This window comes from Chiloscyllium plagiosum, unplaced genomic scaffold (assembly GCF_037043375.1).
Source record: "Chiloscyllium plagiosum isolate Xiang-an unplaced genomic scaffold, Cpla_swu_hap1 HiC_scaffold_27, whole genome shotgun sequence".
NCBI lineage: Eukaryota > Metazoa > Chordata > Chondrichthyes > Orectolobiformes > Hemiscylliidae > Chiloscyllium > Chiloscyllium plagiosum.
The window spans coordinates 35,828,217-35,841,925 of record NW_028270165.1 but is presented as its reverse complement, the minus strand read 5'-3'; the positions used below and the strand labels follow the sequence as shown (position 1 = coordinate 35,841,925).

Genomic DNA, 13,709 nt, shown 5'->3' with positions numbered 1-13,709 from the left:
CCTGTGGAGATTGGAGAGGTGTTAATGAATATCTCTCATCGGTCTTCACTCAGGAAGAAGAGAATATTGTAGAGGAGAAGAATGAGGTACGAGATATTAGACTCGAAAGGATCAAGGTTAGTTGCACACAGGTGTTATCAATTCTAGGAGTGAAAGTAGACAAGTGCCCTCGGCCAGATGGGATTTATCTGAGGTTTCTCTGGGAAGCGAGGGAGGAGATAGCAGAGCCTTTGGCTTTGATATTTGAGTTGTTATTGTCTACAGGCTTAGTACCAGAGTGGAGGATTGCAAATGTTGTGCCCTTGTTCAAGAAGGGCAGCAGAGATGACCCAGGTAATTATAGACCAGTGAGCCTTACTTCTGTTGAAGGAAAGCTTTTGGAAAGGAATATTAGAGATCGGATTTATAATCATCTAGCAAGCAACAATTTGATTTCAGATAGTCAACATGGTTTCATCAAGGGCAGATCGTGGCTCACAAACCTTATTGAGTTTTTTGAGAAGGTGACCAAGCATGTAGATGAGGATAGGGCAGTTGACGTGGTGCACATGGACCTCCGTAAAGGTTCCACATAGTATGATGTTGGAGAAAATGCAGAGGCATGGGATTGAGGGTGATTTAGCAGTTTGGATTAGAAAGTGGCATTCTGAAAGAAGGCAGCGAGTGGTGGTTTATGGAAAATATTCAGCCTGGAGTCCGGTTACTAGTGGTGTGCCACAAGGATCTGTTTTGGGACTACTGCGGTTTGTCATTTTTAAAATTACTTAGGTGCAGGCAGAGGTGGATGGATTAGCAGAATTGGGCTGAGAGGTGGCAAATGGAGTTCAATGCAGCTAAATGTGAGGTGATTCACTTTGGGAAGAATAACAGGAAGCCAGTGATCTTGGAGTCCATGTGCATAGATCCCTGAAAATTGCCAGTCAGGTGGATAGTGCTGTGAAGAAGGCATACAGTGTGTTAGGTTTCGTTCGTAGAGGGATTGAGTTCCGGGGAACCGCAATATCACGCTGCAACTATACAAAACACTTGGAATATTGTGTATAGTTCTGGCCCCCATATTTCAGGAAGGATGTGGGAAGCATTGGAAACGGTGCAGAAGAGATTTACCAGGTTGTTGCCTGGTCTGGAGGGAGGGTCTTATGAGGAAAGGCTGAGAGACTTGGGTCCATTCTCATTGGAAAGGAGGAGGCTAAGAGGTGATTTGATAGAGACATATAAGATGATCAGAGGATTAGATAGGGTAGACAGTGAAAGACTCTTTCCTAGGATAGTGACATCAGCTTGTACGAGGGGGCATAACTACAAATTGAAGGGTGATAGATTTAAGACAGATGTCAGAGGCAAGTTCTTTATGCAGAGAGTGGCAAGGGCGTGGAATGCCCTACCTGCTAAGGTAGTCAACTCAGCCACATTAGGGAGATTTAAACAATCCTTAGATAAGCGCATGGATGATTTTGGGATAGTGTCAGGGAACGAGCTGAGAATAGTTCACAGGTTGCGTAACATCGAGGGCTGAAGGGCCTGTTGTGCACTGTATTGTTCTATGTTCTTTGTTCTATGTTCTAAACTTAGTGCAGGAGGCTGAAAGAAATGAGCAGCTTTAAAACAAAAACCTCTTGGAGCTCAAAGCTTTCAATGAGAGTCTGAGCCCAGTGGTAAGATCAGGTAACCTTTATTGCAACCCAACTTTGTTACAGCTTCAGATCCCCCCCAGCAAAAAGGCAGAGAAAAAGCAGTTGCTTTTTGAGCACCTCAAGGTCAAAGTGCACACACCACACCTCCCCTGTCCCACCCCCCCTCACTGTCTTTACTATTGGCCAGCACCAAGTTGTCCCTTTGTAATCGGATCCTTGGTAAAGCCGTAACCCAGAGGAAGTATTGCCTCACTCAGCAATTTCAACCCACACCTTGTCTCCAAGTAAGTTTCTCCCTGCTCATTTGCCAGGAAGGGGCAGTGTAGTGTCAACCAGACTGCTGTGGGCCTGGAGTCACGTGTAGGTCAGACCGGGTAAAGGATGCAGCTGGAACGACTGAGTGAATCCTTTCCCACAATGGCGGTTCCCTTCCCTAACGAGGGAGAGAGTGAATCAGATGGGGGCTTTCTCCCCCGCACCACCCCCTCCCTGAAACGGTCTCATCGTTAGATTCCGAACTCCACATTTCTGACCGAATGCTAATTCTGCCATCTGTCGTGGGGGGATTCAAACCCGGAATCCGGGTTGATAGTCCAATCGATAATGGCTGACTTCTTCAATCCCCCTGTGATGGCACGTGAACCCGCTGGTGTTTCCGCAGGTTGGAGGAGTAGGTGAAGCCCTTCCCGCACTGAGAGCAAGTGAACGGCCTCTCTCCGGTGTGGATCCGCTGGTGCCTCAGCAGGGTGGAGACCTGGGTAAAGGCCTTCCCGCACTCTGGGCAGCTGAAGGGCCTCTCCCCCGTGTGGACCCGCCGGTGGGTCAGCAGGTGGGAGGAATACCTGAAGCCCTTCCTGCACTCGGGGCAGCTGAAGGGCCTCTCCCCGGTGTGGACCCGCTGGTGGGTCTGGAGGTTGAAGGAGCAGGTGAAGCCCTTCCCGCATTGAGAGCAGGTGAATGGCCTCTCCCCCGTGTGGATACGCTGGTGGGTCATAAGGGAGGAGACGTGGTTAAAGGCCTTCCAGCACTGAGAGCAGCTGAAGGGTCTCTCCCCTGTGTGGATCCGCTGGTGGCTCTGCAGGGTGGAGGAGCAGGTGAAGCCCTTCCCACACCGAGAGCAGGTGAACGGCCCCTCCCCGGTGTGGACATGCTGGTGCCTCAACAGGGCGCAGGAATTGCTGAAGGCCTTCCCGCACTTGGGGCAGCTGAAGGGCCTCTCCCCCGTGTGGATACGCTGGTGGATCCGCAGATTGGAGGAGCAGGTGAAGCCCTTCCCACACTGAGAGCAGGTGAACGGCATCTCCCCCGTGTGGACATGCCGGTGACTCCGCAGGGTGGAGGAATCGCTGAAGGCCTTCCCGCATTCAGGGCAACTGAAGGGCCTTTCCCCCGTATGGACACGCTGGTGCCTCAGCAGGTTGGAGACCTGGGTAAAGGTCTTCCCGCATTCAGGGCAACTGAAGGGCCTCTCCCCCGTGTGGACATGCTGGTGGGTCAGCAGGGTGGAGGAATTGCTGAAGGCCTTCCCACACTCGGGACAGCTGAAAGGCCTTTCCCCCGTATGGACCCGCTTGTGCCTCAGCAGGGTGGAGGCCTGGGTAAAGGCCTTCCCGCACTCTGGGCAGCTGAAGGGCCTATCCCCCGTGTGTACACGCTGGTGGCTCAGCAGGTGGGAGGATGTGCTGAAGGCCTTCCCGCACTCTGGGCAGCTGAAGGGCCTCTCCCCCGTGTGGACCCGCTGGTGGGCCAACAGGTAAGAGGAATGTCTGAAGGCTTTCCCGCAGTCGGTGCAGGGGAATGGCCTCTCCCCGGTGTGACTGCGCCGATGAGTCTCCAGGGCAGACGGGACACGGAAGCCTTTCCCACAGTCGCCACACTTCCACGGTTTCTCCACGGGGCGGGATTCCTCAGGTTTCTCCATGGCCACAGCTTCAGCTGCACACAAACACGTTTAGAGCCCCTCCCTGCCGTGAAATCCCCTTTCCAGGCCGTATAACTGTGTCCGGCTCCACGCACAGTGCGCTGCAACAGTGGGGGCTCTCGTCCAGTCCCACTGATACTGAAAACGTCCTCAAACAGGAACCAAAAAGCGTTGATCCCTCTCACAGAAATCACAGTCAAAAATCGTTGCGGTCCCGATGGATTGAGTGACAGTCAGACATTGACATCAAAGTGAAGACTGAAGACGCTGGAGAGTCAGTCAAAAAATGTGGCGCTGGAAAAGCACAGCAGGTCAGGCAGCATCCGAGGAGCAGGAGAGTCAATGTTTCGGGCATAAGCCCTTCATCTGTTGATTTTGAAACTTCAGTCTTCAGATTTTCAAATACTCTGTAAAAAGAGATTACAAAAGCCATCACTATCAGTGCAGGGTAGAAATTCAGAACAAGCAATTCTATTTTCTGTGGAATATCTTTTGTTGTTCCACAAAATTGAAAGCACCATCCCACTCTCTCTCCCCCTCTGTTCTCACTCAGCTCTAACTAATTCCCCTTAAGGTGCTGATTCAGGAGCTTACAGGGGCAGAAAAAGCAAAAACATCAATACTGACATCTCTCTGAATTTTGGATACCTCCACCTGAAAGTTAATATCTTTCACAACACTGGGATACTGCTGAGAGTGAGCAGGTCTGATTTTGGGAAGCAAAAAAAAAGTGTCAATTCAGGGTGAACCTGCAACGCAGCTTCTTGAGGAAGGACCAGACACAAAATGGTTAATGACCCCGAGAAGGTGAGAGCAAAATGAGACATCAAGGCATTAGCACCGACACACTTCAGTCAAACTCTTCTGCTCCCAGTCAGGGCAGAACATGCTCTGAAAGTCCAGCCTTCACAACCACACTTCTGCTTTCACTGAAGACAATTAGAGTCACACAGCACGGAAACAGACCCTTTGGCCCAACCTGCCCAGATATCCTAAATTAATCTAGTCACGTTTGCCATCACTTGGCCTCTATCTGGGCCGGATGCTGGCAGCTGGGACTAAATTGGGTTGGCTATCTTGTCAGCAAGGACGAGTTGGACCGAAGGGTCTGTGACTCCAGTTGCATTTGCCATCACTTGGCCTTGACCCATCTGAACCCTTCATATTCAGATGCCAGTCCAGGAGCCTTTTAACTTGTCATCGTACCAGCACCCACCGCTTCCTCTGGTAGCTCACGCCATCGTTCAAGCGACTCCACGTTGAAAGCGTCTGATCTGGTGCACCAGATGACATCAGGATAATCTTAGATCGTTCCAGATCGCATCGATACTCAGTCAGTAGCTTTCCCGATCAGGATGTTGTACGTGATCAAACAGGTTAGTGGGTAGGCGATCCCCCACATCTTAGTTCAAGTATCTCTACGAGAACTCCCTTGCTGGAGGGTCCCTTGGAGACACTTCAACTGGACTTCATTGAGTTGGAGAAATGAGTTGAGTTGCTATAAATGTGTTTTGCTTATTGTTGATGTCTTTTCGAAGTGCATTGAAGCCTAACCTCCTCCTAATGCTACTGCTGAGACTATGGTGAAGATTTTGTTTAAGGAAATAATTCCCTGCTTCAGTATACCTGCGTGCATTAGCTCGGTCAATGGACCAACTTTGTAGGTAATATTAACGGAGAACTCTGTTCCCAGCTTTGTATTTGTAGGCAACTGCATGGTGCTTATCATCCTCAGGCGGCCGACCTTGTTGAATGTTTTAGCCAGACTCAAGACTAAACTTGCCAAATTAGTGGCAGAGTATGGCCTCTCCTGGTTATGCTAATCCCTGTGGCCTTATTCCAGATGCGATCCATGTCTGCAGGCAAAACACGACTGTCTCCAGCTGAGAGTCTCTCTGGTCACCCCCTCCGTACCCCTTGGAACGATTCGGCACCCTTCTCAGTCCACTTCCACCACATGACCGAAGCAATGATTGGTTATGTTCTTGCTCTAACTAACGTGATGCGTGCCTTTCACTCCCAGGAGCATGTGGCCTACAGCGATGTTACTTCCCTTTCAGCCATGTCACGGGTAGAGCCTGGTTCGTTGGCGCTCGTCAAGAACTGGGCTGGCAAAGGTCTCCATTCTCGTTGGGATGGCCCCCTCCAGGTTTTACTTCCCACCCATACAGCGGTCACAGTCGCTGGGCGCTCAGCTTGGGTCCACCTGCACCACTGTAAATTGATTGACCACACCAATCAAATGGGGGAAGAGGAGGAGAGAATCCTGGAATCCCAACAAAAGGAGTGGACCCTGTCCAGTTGGGTTTTTGAATCTTGCTGTTGTTCTAATGTTAATATTATTACAGATACTTGAACTAAGAGGAGGGACATGTGGGGGATCGCCTATCTCCACACCTTTCTGATCACGTACAACATCCTGATGGGGAAAGCCACTAAGTATGGATGCGACCAGGAATGATCAGAGATTATCCACCACCCATGCTGAGGAGATGTCATCCAGTGCGGACCAGACGCCTTTGACATGTGGAACGTGATGAAGATTGATTATTGCAATGGACTCTTACATCAGAAAGTCCAGATGGTCCATCTGGACAGTAGAAATCAGCGAGAGTTACCATGTTTTTTTGATTTTACCTGCAGACGCAAGCCTCGTGCGGTTAAAAATGATCAACCCCGTTATTACGGTAAATATTTTAAGGACGCCCAGGAACACCATCCCTTTTTGCAGGTCGGGCCAACTCGAGAAAACGGAAGCCTGATAGGGGAAACTCCTCAATCCACAAACAACTTATTTATACAGGCCCACAGAATGCTCTTCACCCCAGAGGCAGTAGTATGTTACTCCTGTATATTGGGAGATGACTTACTTGACCCGTCCCCAGTCCCCGATTCCATTCTATTCATCAGACTTCCTACTGCCGACCCTGTGAAGAGAAATATCACTTTCCAATACCTCCGGTCTGTGTATACAAACAGCTGGCCTAACACTGGCTGGGGTACAGCAGGCCTTATGCGGCACATGGACCTGGAATGGAACCCTTCCCTTGCACATTTATAGGCCTTTTCTCTTTTCAGAATCTGATACTGTCACCAAGACCATGTACAATAGAGCTAAGGGAGAGCCCAATGGGAACAGCATTCTGAGGACCATTGTCTCCCATACAGTGCTAGTGCTCGAGTCACTTGGCCCATTTTTTACAGCACTCAAGCAACTCCTCTTGCAAAACGTCAACCCTTTACTCCTGTAGACCTGACCAGACCCCCTGCTGTAACATTTTAGTAACCTATTTTGACAAACTCTCCCTAATATACACCAAACCAGACTATTATTTCTTCAGCTAAGGTAAAGCTACCAATTTCCTTGGTCTGGATGGCAAAGATGTCCCTCATAAGGTCACTATCGGAGCCCTTGTTCCCACAACAGTACCTTGTCCTGGCCAGTGGACAAGTCGATGGAACCTACATCTGAGGAGGATGCAGGGGTCAGTCTCAGCCAACCTTGCTCCAACTGGAAGGATCCCAAGGGACTGGGTGACAATACAGGACACCCGATAGGCTGGGGAATCCAGAGTACCCTGAGGTTGGAAGGATTGGCAGGGGTGACAAGTCAACAGAACCGCAATTCCCTCTTTTGCCGCCTGACCATTCGAGGAAATAAGACTAAAGAGGCTCTGAAACAGAGTAAACTGGGATTATCAGACCTGTGTCTTTTACTCTGTGCAGAATCAGTATGCCTTAGACTATATACTTGCCGAGGAGGGAAAGGTCTTCCCCATTGTCCAAGATAAATGCACTATGGGCATTCCCGATCTCACTGGCAATATTACTAAGATACAAGAAGAGATCCAGGCATTCCTTGACAGAATGACTGAAGGGACCAGTTGGGGAAACTGCAGATCGGGCTCATGGTACAATTGGTTTATCAATTTAGCTATGTTTGTTTGTCAGTAGTGGTATTGTTAGGTATTTAATTGCTATGCTTATGAGGTCCCTTAGTGATATAGATTTGCCCCAGAAGATGCTCCTTTTGCAATCTGATGGCTCACCCACACGTGTCGATGGCGATGATAAATATGACCAGATGAGCTGCGAAGATGGTGGTGCCGCTTACAGGATGTTGATGGCTGGACCATCTTGAAGAGCATTCGTTTGGACGAGCCTTCTCTTTCAGTGATCTCGGTGCAATCAAAGGGAGAAATGAGGGTGTGGGCATCTGGGTGAGAAAGTCTATAGCCTTAAAACTTGTCTTTAAACATTCAGACTAAAATGTAATGCTGAATTATTGAATACATTTACTGCACTAGAAAATAAAGAGGCAGGAAGGCTCAGAAAGAGGAGAGAACTTAAAGGTAGGGACACCTGGGCTCACCAAGTGATAACAGGATGCTGTGAGGCAATTAAGAACGTTTGCCTCAGCATCGGTGAATCTGTGTGAACAGGACACCAAGTGATAACATTCACAGCCGTTCCCTTGTGAGACCATTTTAGTGCTGAGGCTGTTGAATCCCGTAGAAAATTAACTCTTAGTGCTTATCTGCTATGGATTGAAAAGAATTGCATTTTGGGACTTTATGATGATATTGAGTAGCCATTACTGGTTATTAAATACAAACTTTTTAAAAGGAAATATTGATAAAGCTTTACCTTACTTACTGCAGCCGAAGCTCCAGCGGAGGAAACAGGCCGCTGGCATAGTTCCGGCTTCGGGGTGGCCACGCCCCATGGTCCTGGTCCCGCCCCTTCCCCCGCCAAAGCGGCACATAAACCCCGCCCCTTCCGAACGCAGATGGTAAACCCCCGCCCCTTCCGGACGCAGCTCGTAAACCCCGCCCCTTCCGGACGCAGCTCGTTAACCCGTCCCTTACGAACGCAGCTCGTAAACCCCGCCCCTTCCGAACGCAGTTCGTTCACCCCGCACTTTGGAACGCTGCATGTTAACCCGCCCCATCGATACCAAGCCCCGGCTCGAGGGCACAAACTCCTTTCCACCTCGCGAACCAAACCCCGCCCCTACGCCGCGGACCCCGCCCAAGCCAAACCACGCCCCCTGCCCTCACGCGCAACCGCCTACAAAGCCGCGCGCCTCCAGGATAGCCGCCTTGCCCCGCCTACTAGCCCGCGACCCTCTCACGAGACACGCCCCGCCCATGTGCTCCGCCCGCCCTCCAATCTAAACCCCGCCCCTTCTGGTAAACCCCGCCCACCCAGGTGTATTTGGAAGCACTGGCTTCTGCAGCGCTGCTTCTTCTGCGGGTAGCTGTGCTGCAGGATCCTAAGACACAGAATTACTACCAAAACATCTCAGTGTCATGCAACCGATGCAATATTTGGAACAAACCTGGACCGCTGCTGAGTCCTTCATCTTTTAGAATGGGTTGCAGGTTTCAGTTCATCAATATATAAATTCCAGAACTTTAGATCAGATTCCCTCCAGTGTGGAAACAGGCCCTTCGGGCCAACAAGTCCACACCGACCCGCCAAAGAGCAAAACACCCAGCCCCATTCCCCGTCACCAAACACTACGGAGCAATTTAGCTTGGCCAATTCACCTTAACCTGCACGTCTTTGGAAAATGGGAGGATATCCGCGCAGACGTGGGAGGGGAATTGAACCGGGGGCTCTGGCGCTGTGAGGCAGCAGTGCTAACCACAAAACAAAGAGGGATAGGGATGTAAGGCAGGCTTTCAGGGAGCTGGGGTGGAAGCTGAGGGCTAGAACAAACAGAGTGGTTATCTCTGGTTTGTTGCCTCCTTTCCCAGGTATCTGACCTTTGTCTTTCGTGTCCTCCCCTACCCTTCCTGTTATCCCTTGACCCCAGTCTCCTTTTTGTTATTTCTTCTACTGCCTCCACCATCATTTTGGCTTTCTGTTTCTGCTTCTCGTCTTCCCTTTTCACATACACTTTCTGTGCCTCTCGTAACACCTCTTCCATCTGTCTTTCACTCCATCCATCTAATTTCTGTAATTTCTTTTGTATGTCCGGCCATGATTTCGTTACAAACTGGACCTTTAAGTGTCCCTGTGCTATCTGATTATCGGGATCCATTCCCAACCACTTCCTTGTGGCCTCCTTGAGCCTTTTAAGAAATGCAGAAGGGGTTCCATCCTTCTCTTGTCGTACTTCAAAGGCCTTAACAAAGCTTTATGATCTTGGTGCCGCCTCTTTAATTCCTAATATTCCATTTCTCATAGATCCCGCATTGACTCCCTGTGTTCTCTGTCATTATTTTCCCAATGTGGGTCAACATTTGGGAATTTCTGTTCTGCTGGGGCCCCTTCTTCCCCAACTGGGTGCCTGTTTTCCCATTCCTATAAAGCTGCTCTCCTAATCATACCTCGTTCTTCCCCTGAAAATAACGTTCCTAAAATTGCCATCAGTTCTCCCCAGGTATATAAATTAGGCCCTAGGAATTGCTCTAATTGTTCGGCTAGTCCAACCGGATCCTCTATTAAACTTTTCATTTCCTTTGTAAAGACCCTAACTTCACTGCTAGTTAAGGGAGCGTTTACATATCCGATTGTACCTTCCCCAATCGGAACCTCTCGTAAGGGACATAATTTTACATTTTCCAATATCTCTGCCCCTCCTTTACGTGTGGTGGCTCGAGTGACTCTGCCCCCCCCCCACCCAGGTTCTGCATCTTTTAGTTCACAGTCCGTTCCCATTTCTGTGTCTGGACACGGTTCTACTTTGGGAGCTGGAGGCTCGTTCCGGGGAGTAGTATATGGGGGCGGCAAACATGTTAAGGGATCCCATTGTGGCTTCCCTTGTTCATTCTTTTTCTGTTCTTTCCCTGATTCCTCCCTATTCATGGGACATAATTTTACTCCCGTGCTCCCTATCCAACAAACCGCATAATCGGACTCTTTTTGACTGTACGCTTCTTTCCGATTGACATATATATTAAGATCTTGACACAGCCAATCCTCATCGGACCCATATTTGGGCAAAAAAATACCAGGCGCCTTAATACTTTCTCTAGTTCAGACAAAACAACAATAGTAATTTACCATTATAGCCTTACCTTTCCCCCGCGTCTGGGAGTTGTGTTCCCAATTTCCCAACATTCTCCCCCAAGGACTGTCGGGTGAAATATATTCCCCTTTACCGTTAGTTACAGATCGATCGTTACCCAGGCAACTCCCCGTGCCTCCCATTGTTGCTAATTTGATTAATCTTAATGAGGTCCGGTGTCACCCTCTTCCACACCCCCTTCAGGGTCCTGACTAGACACCTTACTCGTCCGATTAATCTGACCAACTATATGCTTTTTGAGACTTCAACTGTTCTCCATAAATCACTTTTATGTAAGGATAAAAGAGATTAGTTAGAAGCTGATAGTAAGGCAGTCATGACCTGTAAAAAGAACAGGAGTTAACATTTTATTTTATAATCTGTAAAATCCTTAACCTTAAAAGAAATCATGTTAAAATTTCCATAGCAGAAATCAGATTCAAAACAGTCCCGGATCTCGAGCTCCAGGGGACAAAGCAGAAACATTCAATCACCAACAAACAAATGTGCATTCAAACCAAATCACAACAGGTTAAACTTTCTAGTTGCTGTACAGCTCTTTCTCTTTCTCTCTCTCTCGCTCTCTCACACACACACACACAGACGCCGTGTCTCACAGACACTTTGAGCTTCCCGCAACGACTCCTTGAGCTTTTGAATATTTTTCTGGACGTCCGGCCATAAATCTCCCATTCCGGATCGTACTCGCCCAAACCGCGAACGACAAGCAAGGGAGTCGGAGATCACCGAAATCGGCGAGGTACACCTCCCCGGCATCCCAAGAGTGTCAAGCGGTCTGAGTTTTGCATCCCGGAACGAGGCCCCCAATTGTGAGAAACAGAACTCACTCACAAATCAATCAGCGTGAGACAAAGCGTTGGAAACAAGAACAATTTATTAAGTCTTGCAAGTACCAGACGCTTCTGCAATCAAGCAGAAATGCGTGCCAAAACAGAGCATGTTAGCTTTCTTATTCAGTTTACAAGTTGCGGAATCACGCCTCCCTTTTCCCATCCTATCATAAGTCGATTACCTCACTTGTTAGTTATTTTCTTATCTGGCCATCCTGCTGTCCTTGTCTGCATTCTTTGTTCCTTGTTTGTTACAGCTTGTTCTTTTATCCAGTTTCTCTTATCATACTATAAGCTTTATTGTGAAATGCCCCTGTTGCTTCTTTTTGTGGTCAACTACAACACTTTAAAGTTATTTCCTAGCTTAAAACTATTTTCTTGAAAAGACCCTCTATATTCATTAAAGTCTTAGCCTTACGTATGCTACATGCTACAAGAATTTCGCTTCCCTTCCCCCCACTACACCACCTCACCCATCTGCAAAAACAACATTTCTAATCTCCCACAGAAAGAGGGATAGGGATGTAAGGCAGGATTTCAGGGAGCAGGGTGGAAGCTGAGGGCTAGAACAAACAGAGTGGTTATCTCTGGTTTGTTACTCGTGCCACGTGATAGCAAGGCAAGAAATAGGGAGATATATCAGCTGAACACCTGGCTGCAAGGATGGTGCAGGAGGGAGGGTTTCAGGTTTTTGGATAATTGGGGCTCATTCTGGGGAAGGTGGGACTTGTACAAACAGGACAGTCTTCACTTGAACCAGAGGGGTACTAATATCCTGGGTGGGAAATTTGCTGGTGCGATTAGGGTGGGTTTAAACTAGATCAGCAGGGGGATGGGAACCGGGGATGTAGCTGTAGTGCATAGGAGGATGAGAGTAGGAATCACAGGGACAGGATTTCAGGGTCACAGGAATGTGCTGGCAGACAGCGAACTGGTTTGAAGTGAGTCTACTTCAACGCCAGAGTATCCGCAATAAGGTAGGTGAGTTTGCAGCACGGATAGGTACCTGGGACTTGGATGTTGTGGCCATTTCGGAGACATGGAGAGAGCAGGGTGAGGAATGGATGTTGCAGGTTCCAGGGTTTTGATCTTTCATTAAGAACAGCCAAGGCGGTAAACGAGGGAGAGGCGTGGCCTTGTTAGTCAAGGATAATATAACGGTGGCTGACAGAACTTTTGATGAGGACTCATCTACTGAGGTAATGTGGGCTGAGGTTAGAAACAGGAGAGGAGAGGTCACACTGCTTGGAGTTTTTTTATACGCCTCCGCAGAGTTCCAGGGAGGTGGAAGAGGGGATTAGCAAAATTATTCTGGGTAGGAGTGAAAGAAACAGGGTGGTCATTATGGGGGACTTTAACTTCCCCAACATTGACTGGAAATGCTTTCACTCTAGTACGTCGTATGGATCAGTTTTTGTCCAGTGTGTGCAGGAGGGGAGGTCGCACTGGATCTGGTGCTTGGTAATGAACCAGGCCAGGTGTTTGATTTAGTGGAAGGTGAGCACTTTGGAGAGAGTGACCATAATTCAGTTAGGTTTCATTTAGCGATGTAAAGGGATAGCAACATGCCGCAGGTCAAGAGTTATCGATGGGGCAAGGGCAATTGTAATGCAATTAGGCAAGACTTAGGATGCATAGAATAGGGTAGCAAAATGCAGGGGATGGGAACAATTGAAATGTGGAGCTGGTTTAAGGAACAGATATTGTGTGTCCTTGATAGGTATGTCCCTGTCAGGCAGGAAGTGATAAGGTAGGGGAACCGTGGTTTACAACAGAAATTGCATCTCTTGTGACAAAGAAGAAGGAGGCTTATGTGTTGATGAGGCAAGATGGTTCAGAAGAGGCGATGGAGAGTTACAGATCAGCTAGGAAGGATTTAAAGAGAGAGTTAAGAGCAAAGAGAGGACATGAGCAGTAATTACCAAATAGAATAAAGGAGAACCTAAAGCTTTCTATAGGTATGTGAGGAATAAAAGGATGATTAGGGTAGGAATAGGGCTAATCAAAGACAGAAGTGGGAAGTTGAGTGTAGGCCCTGTGGAGATTGGAGATCTGTTAATGAATATCTCTCATCGGTCTTCACTCAGGAAAAGGAGAATATTGTAGAGGAGAAGAATGAGGTACGAGATATTAGACTCGAAAGGATCAAAGTTAGTTGCACACAGGTGTTATCAATTCTAGAAGGAGTGAAAGTAGACAAGTGCCCTCGGCCAGATGGGATTTATCCGAGGTTTCTCTGGGAAGCGAGGGAGGAGATCACAGAACCTTTGGCTTTGATATTTGAG

At 48.4% G+C, this 13,709-nt stretch overlaps 1 protein-coding gene across 1 annotated transcript; it reads right to left on the bottom strand.

Moving 5' to 3' along the window:
* Positions 1 to 1,483: 1,483 nt before the first annotated feature.
* LOC148143598 (uncharacterized) lies at positions 1,484 to 3,555 on the bottom strand. The gene has a single exon (XM_087974391.1). It carries the CDS (start codon positions 3,553 to 3,555, stop codon positions 2,251 to 2,253), a length of 1,305 nt encoding a protein of 434 aa, XP_087830517.1. The 3' UTR covers positions 1,484 to 2,250.
* Positions 3,556 to 13,709: the final 10,154 nt, after the last annotated feature.

Bases quoted from the DNA above. Each gene is read 5' to 3' on its own strand.
- LOC148143598 (XM_087974391.1), bottom strand. From the start codon at position 3,555: ATGGAGAAACCTGAGGAATCCCGCCCCGTGGAGAAACCGTGGAAGTGT.